Genomic DNA, 10125 nt, shown 5'->3' on the forward strand with positions numbered 1-10125 from the left:
AACATTAGGAAGACCAACCTTCAGAACGTGGCTAAAGAGCCAGAAAAGCCCAAAACAACCAGAAGAAAATCAATTTCTGCATTGCCCCAGTAGGAGTCTGGACTTGGTATTTGGTATTGGAGGTTCTGTTTTTAGATCCTCTTCTTGTGCACAACCTCGCTCAACTCTTTACAGCTTTTGAAACTAAGAAATGTAAATTCTGCCCCACCCTTCTATCTTTTTTTTTAAAAGACTGTAAGCTGACACTCAAGGACTTCTCTTAATTTCAGGAATATCTCATCTGTGGGACACAAAATGCTGATAGTGCAAGCCAAGCCTCCAAACGGAGCACAGTATGTGATCGAATCCTGCGAGCTTGCATCCAGAGATTTGGGGCAGGTTTGGATTGCCCTGTTCACTGCAGAAACCTCCAGGCCTTAGCTGAGATGGCTTATCATGGCTACGTTGCTGCAAGGTCGCAGTATGTTCCCCTCTACTTGGAGAGATTGCTTTACCATGTGCTGAGGGGTGTCGCTGCTTGGGGCCCATCCGATGGCTGCCTCAAATTTGCCACTCTCCTGTATGCTGAATTATCAAAGTATCAGCCGCCTCAGGTTCCAGCTGATGACTACATATCTATTGTCAAAAGTACCTTTAGCTTGCTGTGGAAGAGTGCGGATGTTGTGGCCAAGACGGACAAGACTCCTGCAGAGTTCAGGGCTATGCTGTCCACCTATTTGCGAGCAGTCCGTTTTTTGGTCCTTCTGGAGCACAACACCTTTGTTCCCTTTTCCCAGGAGCCTCCGTTCTTTACCTCCACGGTTGCTCGGCATGCTTCGGCCACCGCTGTTCTGTTTGAGGGCCAGCGAAGCCCACTGAGCAAGGAAGAGGCCTGTTTCCTCAGCGACCAGTTCTCCCACCATCTTGTTGCAGCCCTGCTGGAAAGAACAGATGAGGAAGAGGCTCTGGCCTTCCAGGATTGCCTTTGTGTCTTTGAGCTCACCCTCATTAGGTCCCGTTACCTTTGCAAAAGTGGCTGCTTCAGAGAGAGCAAGGAAATACTGCAGCAATGCAGTGGCTACTTGAGAAAATCCAGTGACCTGAAGCATTGCTTTAGTAGCCCCTTAGAGGTTCTCTCAGCTGGAGTTGGAATGAACCAGGTATTGATGCTCAGCGAGGGTTTGGTAGACCTTTTCTTTATCAAGGCCGCTGAGGCTTTAAAGACTTCGTCAGATGCGGAAGAGCCCTTGCTTAGACTGCTGGCTGAAAGCTGCCAATTGCTTATAACCCCCTTGTATGGACATGTGAGAAAAAGTCAATGGAGGCCCTTCAATTCGCAAGAGACTCTGGGGATCTGTGTCTTTATGGAAAATTACTTCAGGTTGCTCAAAAAACTTACAGGCATGGTAAGTACAACCTATAGCCCTGCACTGATGCAGTGAGGGCCGAAGCACATGGTTGCTACTGAAAAACTCATAGATGAATGGGTGGATGGATTGAAAATAGTTTTACCCCAACCTCCTCCAAGGTGGCTTACTACATTAAATGATAATATTTAAAGCTAGAAACAGTAAGTATAGAAATATTTTAAAAGATTAGGAGGTGGGGGGGTGGGAGTTAGGTGTGCCTTGTTACTTGGCTATCATGAGGCCCGGAAAGTTCCTTTCAGAAGTGGATTCTGTTGCATTTGGTGTGTGTAGCGTAGTCAGTTTTTCACCATTTAAGCATTCTGCGCTACCTACGAAGTGTGCCTGTTTTTTCACATGTCTTCTCTGCGGCATTTCACACTGAAGGCGAGGTTATAGCTTTGTAAATATGGCAAAGCATGATAAATTTCTACCAACATTAGGGCATCCCTTGTGCATCTGTTCTAAACGCAACGCCTCTTTGATCAGGGCTCTCAGCCAGTTGAAGACGGGATAACCATACACAGGCACAGTGTGAGACCAAGTTTCTCTGTCTCGCTTTTCCTTCACAGGTTTCATCAGACAATGTGAAACAGAAACAAGCTCTGAAGAAACTGATGTATAATTATTTCCAATTGTTCACAACAATAGTATACGATTCTCTTCAGACTCTACAGGTATGGGGAACAGATGGGTGAAATCTGATCCACAGAATCTTGGACAGGCAAAAGGAACCCTGTTTATGTATTTAAGATTAAGTTGTCAGAATAAGTTTTTATAAAATTTCATGTCCTTTAAATGTCAGTGTAGCAGAGGCTCTTTGCTGCCTCAGTAGGGGAGCATCTGCTTTTCATTCATAAAATAAAATGATAATCATTTCTTGTCAAATTGTCTTAATAACTTGTGCTTGGAGAGGGGCTAAACTGCTGCCAGTGGGTTGAGTTGCTTCTCCCTTTAGAGTAGGTTCTGGGCTGAAGGGACTGTCCCTTGACAGGGCATGGAATTATTTTGATCTCTTGACTGGAAGGCTTAAGGAATCTGCCTCTAGATCTTGTTGAATTACAGCCCTCATCAGCCATGGCCAGAATGGCCAATAGGGAGAGGGATTTGGGGTATTGTCGTCCAGCATTTGTAGGGTCAGCTCTCCAACCCTGGCCTACTGCCACCTCTGAACCAGTCTTCCCCTCAGGATAGGTCACACAACCTGGAGGAATTGTAACTCCAATCAGCCCCTGCAGGTGTGGCTACTCGGGGACATGAGAATCGGAGTCCAGAATATCTGGAAGGACTCATCTTGGTAAAAACTGCCTTTGGAAAGGTACCCATATCTACTCATGCAAAGTCTTCTCTTGGTAGAAAACAGATGTGGCTCTGCTATTTTTCGGTACACACCCTTTACTATCAGCAAAATGAATGAGAGCAAGGATGATGATTAGGACTTACAATTGGATGTCCAAAGAATGGGCATTCAGTTCCTTCATGCATGACATTTCTGCATATAATATCTATTAGTGAAAACAGCCACGTGCTCTGCTGTCCAAAATGTTGTATGAGCATTTATTCCTGGCAATCTTTAACAAAGCATCTTTAACAAAACAGAGGTAAAAAGGATATAATGGCTCAAGCCTTGCGTTCTAAATGAATGTTTGACTGAAAGAGAATCTATGAAGGAACTAAAATACAAACGTGTAAAGTTGTGTCACCCCCGTTTCTGTTCTTAAAAACTATGGTTGTTCCTCGCAGAGACCCGAGTGTCCTGGGTTGCCACAGCTGTTGGTGTCTCTTCAAACAACCGTTATCTTGATGCTGGATATGCTAGAAGATCTTAATGAGAAGGAGGAGGCTGAACACCTGGATCTCTCAGGTTGGTATCAAAGACTGACGAGAAGCAGCAGGTGAGCTGGTGGTGCAGTGCCCTGTTAGCTGGAGTCCATTTTCCTTCCTAATGAGGGAGAAGTAAAGAAGGTCTATCATTATGAGATCATAATCTCAGTTGGAGGGATTATAAGAACATGAGAAGACTTGCACTAGATGAGATGAAAGAACGATCTTGCTTCACCTTAGCGTGCGGCTAAATAGTGAAGAATACAGGAAAGGAAGCATTTTCTTCACACATTGGCCAACCAGATATCTCCGAGAAGTGCAAAAGCAGAAGAGGAACATAGTGGCTCCTTCTCCAGCAATTGGCATATCACATCTGGTACTATAAATGGTGCATAGTCCTTGTGACTTTTAGCCACTGACAGCCTTATCTTCCTTGAACTTGTTTCATCTACTTTTAAAGCTGACCAAGGTGGTGAACCTCGCTACATCCTGTAGTATTGAATTGACTGTGTACTGTGTGATGAAGGACTTCTTTTTTCTATGCTGAGTATCCCATTATTTAGCATCATAGATTAGTTTAGGATTTTAATATTATGAGAGAGGGACATAGCATGGTGATGAGCAAAAGCTGCTGACCTTTCCCTCTTCTGAAAATTTCTCTGGCTTACATTTGAATCCACAATATCTGGATGATAAACAATTACAGCTTATTTGAACTTGTCCTTCGAAGCACAATGGGCAGGTCTCATGCAAAGGAACTTCCTCTTGGAAGCTTACTGGAGCCAAAGAGATGAACTTGTAGACAACGTGGTAGACCTCTGACAAGAACTGACAGTATAAAATCTGTTTGTTTTCTCCCAACAGCCTACTGTGTGTCCCGGCTAGCGTATAGCTTCTACTCTCATAAGATGTATACGGAATCTAACTCCATAGCAGAGCTCTTCTGCAGATGGTTGGCCAAAGAAGAGCTTTCCAAATGTCCAGGCGTACTTACGGAAAAGGTAACTGATTATTTTCTTCCTGGCATCATAAGCTGGCACAAAGGATGTTCGGGAGACTCTCAAAATATGCAGTTAGGAAGATGCTTCTGCTACTTGAGCTTGGAAGAGACTCTTATTTTCTATGACGAAAATGAATAGGCAAGAAGTAGAGCAACCATTAAACTCGGGCTTTAGACCGGCCAGCCAATTTAATGACAGATCCCATAGTATCATGATCCCTTAGTTGTGGATATGCTGGCTGGGGCTGATGGAAGTTGCAGTCCAACAGTATTTAGAGGAACACATGCTCCTCACCTGCGATTTGCAGTAAATTCAGTGGGTACTGTATTACTTTTTTGAGTAAACAGAGGATCAGCTGGTGTTCCCAAGTCCTCCTTGCCTCCTCACTAAGGATCCTAGGGATCTAAACCCAGGCCTAAGCCCAGTGTTCAACCCATTGCAACAAGATTTATTTACAAGATTTTTTTTAGAGACGCCATTACTAGTGGTCTCTGAGTGGCGTACAACCATATTAAAACATTTAAACCATTAAAAGTAGGTAATATTAAAATACAGTGGTGCCTTGCTTAGTGATGTTAATCTGTATAGCAAAAATCGCTGCTAAGCGATAACATCGCTAAGCGATTTTAAAAAGTGATTTTTAATGCGTTCCTATGGGCTTAAAAACTAACCTTATGCGAAAATCCTCCATTGCGGCGGCCATTTTCGGTGCCTCTAAAGCGAGGCAAAACAGTGGGCGGCCATTTTTTCCTGGCGGTCATTTTGGAACTGCCAATCAGCTGGCCGAAAATGGGGGCTTTGCGATGATCGCGGGAAAGCGATCATCGCAAAGCAAATTTTCCCCATAGGAAACATCGCAAAGTGATCGCTTTTGCGATCGCAAAAACAGCATCGCTAAGCGATTTCGCCATAAAACGGAGCGATCGCTAAGCAAGGCACCACTGTAATATCCTATATTAAAAACACTTAGTAAACATTAATATTAATAAATCCTGTTGCTCATATGGCCAGCTAAAGAATATTAATTAATTAAAATGCTGCCTAAACAGAAAGGTCTTTGCCTGGCGCCGAAAAGCCAAAAATGTCGGAGCCAGGTGGATCTCTATAGGGAGGGCATTCCAAAGTTGGGGGGCAACAGCCGAGAAGAGCCTATTTCAACATGCCATCCCCCTCACTTCTTTCAGGGATGGCACCTTCAGGAGGGCCTCCTGGCCTGATCTTAGAGGACGGGCAGGCTTGTATGGAAGAAGGCGGTCCTTTAGGTAACTAGGTTCTAAGCTGTTTGGGGCTTTATATGTCAAAGTTAGTTGGAGGCCTGTGTTCTAATCTCCGCACTATCAGGGAGCAGGCCGGGTAGGTGGGGCTCATCAGCCTTGGAAGGCAGCTCAACTAGGAGAAGGAAAACTCCGATTTCAAACCTCCACTGCCTTGTGGCTATATCCACTGATGGAAAAGGAAAACTGAAACTCATCCAATAAATTATGACATAGGTCCGGAGCACTGGACACAACCATAGGCTCTGCATCAACAGTGGAGTCCAATTGGAACAATTTTTCCCTCAAAGTGTGTAACAAATTCGTTACAGCATGCCACTGAGCAGTCCAAGACTTCCACCAAACCATTAGGCCGAAGAAGGTCCTGGACCACTTGAAATAGCTCTGCTGGATGACGCTCTGAGGAAGCGATACGACTGGAGAAATACTGGCGTTTCACCAGCCATAATGCCACAGAGTAGGCCCGATAACGGGCTCTAAGCTGTGTTCGGTCATAGTCGCAGTGATATTTCCTCCATCTGCACTCCAGCCATCTCCCCATAACCAGAAGCTCCTTTCCTGTGACAGTCACTTCTTGACCTCTGTGACGTTTGCCCCTCGTGGCCCCTGTTTGTCTCCCCAAGCACAGAGCTCACAAAAGCAAACCAGAACCTCTTGACACGCTGCCACCAGTTGATCTCCTTATCTACGTACTTTACTTAGAAAAGATGAAGGTCCATTCGGTACTGACTTTTTAATAGAACAGGTTTATTGATTACAGATGGTTTCTAGGATAATTCATAAGCATCTTCTTTCAGTTTCACCAAGCATCAGTATTAATCTTCTATATTAAATATCACAGGTTACCAATCACTCCTCAGACCAATCACTCCTCAGATCCCAAAACTATCTCCTTCTCGCTGATTCCAAACCCTGACTCAGACTCCCCGACTGACTCCTCTCAGGCTCCGCCTTTTAACATCTCTCTCGGCTCCACCTTTCAACCACATTAGCATAGAACATGAATAATACATGACTTATTACTTAACAAAGGGTGAAGGCTACAACTTCATTCTTCTGGACCAAGTCATACTATAGTCTTCCTTCTCTGATCCTAATGCTGCCTTGTGCCACTACGCGCTGGCTTGAACCCCTGCTCTGGTCTCTGTTGGTCTACTGTCCTGCTACTGATGAATTTTAAAGGCCTTTTGTCAGAGGAGAAAACCTGTTTGTTAGGGTAGGTCAGCCAATTGTACCGGAGTTTTACTTCACTTCAAATAATCCCCTGAAGCTCCTTGAATGGAAGAGTGTGTTAATCCTCCTCTGGAGCCACCAGGGGTTCAGCCAGAAGATGTTATTGAGCTAGCTGGTCTAGCAGGTTGTTACCTAAAAGGTGTGGTCCGTAAATCAGAATAGTTTGACAGCTTTGAGGTAGCTTATGAGAGACTGCTACTGTTGTGCTTTTCTTTTTGTCTTCACAGTTACAGAATTGTTTTAAGCTGCAAGTGGAAAACTACAGGAAGTTAAGCTTGTTAGAGGAAGCTTTGCAGGCGGTTGTTTTCTGGCTGGCCTCTTGTCATGGCAAGATCACAGAACTGATGGCAGAGCCAATATACTATTGGGTGAAAGTCAAGATGGATGCCAGCAAAAATGGGGCACAAGATCTGAGGCTGAAGTAAGGAGAAGATGGGTGTATAACTTTAAAACTGGGGGTTGATGTTGGCCAATTAAAACTTGAAAGCCAGTGATTTGGGGGTGAGGATGCAATAGCCCCTAGATTGCTTTTGAACTTTAGCTCTATGTCTGTGAGGAAATGGTTTTTCTTCCCACCTTGACTTCCACTGTGAAAACAGTGCTCACAGTGTCTTGCATCACTTTAAAACAAAAGCACATGATGTCACATTGAAACGACCACAGCAGATAAAAAGACCTAAAATCAAAATGAAGTCCATCTCCTAGTACAGTACTTGTAGCAAAGCTCTTCTGCCAAAGAACAAAGATATTCCAATTAAATTCTCCCTTTGGCCTTCCAATAGAAAAGGAACTGCAGTATTCCTTCACTACAAGGTAATATCCTCGTAGGGAGGGAAACGAAGTAAAGTACTGCTTGCCCTTTAAAGCGTTCCACCTTGAGCAGCAGTCCACTTCCTGTGACTTTCCATCGGTGATCAGTCATGTTTTGTGTTTATGTCACTCCTGTCACTGAAGTTCGGCAGAACAAAAGGAAGTTTTTCCTCCTCTATTGCGTGTTTGCAAGAGAATGTTCAGTTTAACGTTTTTATTCTCCCTGGGGTTTCAAACTGAATTATTCCTTCATTTAATGGAATTCACCAGACATTTCCATACTGCTCACAAAAAAAACCCTCCCAGTGTGAAATGGCCTGCTAACGCCACGATCAATCTTTCCTCTCATGCTCCCAAGCACTACTTCATATGATAGCTCAGCATAAATAGGCCTGACAGGGTGTCTCAAAAGGGGTTTATAATAGTCAGGATCGTGTAGGGTCCTTTTCAGAACCCTGGGTTTTTTTGCACATTTTGGTCTGAATTTTAGATCGAGGTGAGTAGACATAATCCCACACAGAAAGTTGCTTTATACTGACTCAGCTCCTTGATTCTTATAGCCCAGTGTTTTCAGACTAGCAGCAGTGATTCTCTTGGGGTTTCAGAGAATCACTGTTGCTGATTTTTCCCCTAGCTCGAGCCTACTTACCTTTTGAAATCCGACATTATTAGTGTAATGAAATTGGTGGGTCAGGGTAGTATAGCAGGACCACAGTATCTGCAGAGGATGGGCGTCAAGCCCTCCTGGGGATACTGGAAAACATGGATGTATCAAATGCTATACATTGCAGGGTCTCTGGCTCCCTCTAGTGACCAATTCTGTTAAATACACCTTAAAATACATATAAAAAGGTCTTTCTGCGGGTTTTTTAATTTAGTATTTTTAGCTAGTGGATAAGTGGGTCACTGGATATTGGTGTTGCAGAAGGGAAGGTGGTCATACTGTATTGCATTTCTTACTGCAGGCAGGGCTTCCTGCTGCACATGTATGATACTCCTGGAGACAACAGAGCGATGGTTTCAAGCAGTTATCCCCTTAGCTGTCTCCCTTAAACAGTGGAAGCTTTGGTGGACAAACTCCCAACACTGCTTGCGCATCCAGAAAATGCTATAGGAAATAGAAAAGGACTCTGGTTTGTGTGCACATGCTCTAGATGTCTTCCAAAGCACACCTGTTGGGTGTAGGGGATTCAGAACTGCACACATAGTGTTTCGAAAGGGATGTTTTGGGTATTGGGGAAGAAGATACAGCACATGGTTGTTATGCAGGTAAAGGGACCTGAGGGTTTTCCATGCAACAAAGGCTTATGTTTAGTCATTAAGTTTAAGAATGGAGCAATTAGGGGAAGAAGAATTTGGAAAAAAAATATGAATGGTGTAGGAAGAAGACACTTTATTCATTCTAGAATGTAGGAGTAGTGATTTTTTAAAAAATCTTTGTAGTCTACCTTTTGTCTGCACAACGTAGAAGTCATGTCAGAAATGCATTGTTGCAGGAAAGGATGACCGATCCTAATTTAAACAGAATGGGGTAAATTTATACCCGGTTGCAGAGCCAGAGTTTGGGACTTCAGTTCCTTACTGTGCCTGCCAAGAGAAGAGCCGATCTGTGTGGCCTTGGGCAAGCTGCACTGTACCAGAAGGAAGAAATGCTCTACTTTTGTGTATTTTCTATGTAGGAAGGATGGCTATATGTATATTGAAATTGATCAATTATTACATTTAATAGTTGCTACTCAGGGAATCTCCATGTGAAGAGGTTGTGTACCTCTGACAACTAAATGCTAGAGCAAAGGAGGGAGGATGGGCAAGCTCTCCATACTTATGGTTTCCAGAGGTTTCTGGCAAGCGACTTTGGAACCAGAATTCTGTTAATCTTTTGTTCTTTATAATAGTGCCTTCTCTTTCCATAGTACAGGCAGGACTATGTAAATGATGTTGTGCTTGGCTGCTTCGCCACAATAAGAGACTTCTCTTAATTTGAGTCTCACCCATTTCTTAAGAAAGCCATCCTTGCCCATCCCTGGATGCCAGTTCAGTTCTGATCCTTGCTCCTGACCAGCTCGTGTCTTCGTCATAGGACTTTGAAGGAAGGCCTAGAAGGCCATAGCATAGATGCTGAGATCCTCATGAAGGTGCTCTTGGAAGAACTGAAGGCCTATAAGACTGTCCGGGGAGACACTGGCCAAGAACGCTTCAATGTGATTTGTGACCTGCTTGATCTCTGTCCGGAAGGCAGCGCTTGGTTCCATCAGCGAGCTGTGATCCTAGTGGAACTGGCCCAAGTGCTGTGTTATCATGACTACAGTGAGCATACAGAATGGTGAGTGGCCAATCTGGTTTGGCACTTCGGTTGTGATTGGTACGTGTCGTTCTAGTTGATGTGCACTACAGAAGTAGTGGCGGCTGATCTCACCGAGTTCCTCCACAGCTAAAATTTGTATGATCTGAGATCTATTGTCACGATTTCATTCGTTCATTCATTTAAAATACTTTTACATTCCCCCCCCCCTTTCTCCTAAGAAAGGACCCAGGGTGGCTTACGTCATTATAACGCAACATTAAAGTTAAAATATTAAAGGGAATTGTTCAAGTCCT

General features: G+C 43.9%; 1 protein-coding gene across 1 annotated transcript in view; it reads left to right on the top strand.

The window, feature by feature from the left end:
• The window catches only part of ESPL1 (extra spindle pole bodies like 1, separase), a 49328-nt gene that overhangs the window by 2618 nt on the left and 36585 nt on the right, over window positions 1–10125 (top strand). Inside the window, exons 3-8 of the mRNA XM_020778144.3 lie at window positions 270–1385; window positions 1958–2062; window positions 3129–3249; window positions 4074–4210; window positions 6945–7138; window positions 9608–9850. Of these exons, the coding sequence (XP_020633803.3) occupies window positions 270–1385; window positions 1958–2062; window positions 3129–3249; window positions 4074–4210; window positions 6945–7138; window positions 9608–9850 (1916 nt within the window). The remainder of the gene's footprint in view (window positions 1–269; window positions 1386–1957; window positions 2063–3128; window positions 3250–4073; window positions 4211–6944; window positions 7139–9607; window positions 9851–10125) is intronic.

This window comes from Pogona vitticeps, chromosome 2 (assembly GCF_051106095.1).
Source record: "Pogona vitticeps strain Pit_001003342236 chromosome 2, PviZW2.1, whole genome shotgun sequence".
Classification (NCBI taxonomy): Eukaryota; Metazoa; Chordata; class Lepidosauria; order Squamata; family Agamidae; genus Pogona; species Pogona vitticeps.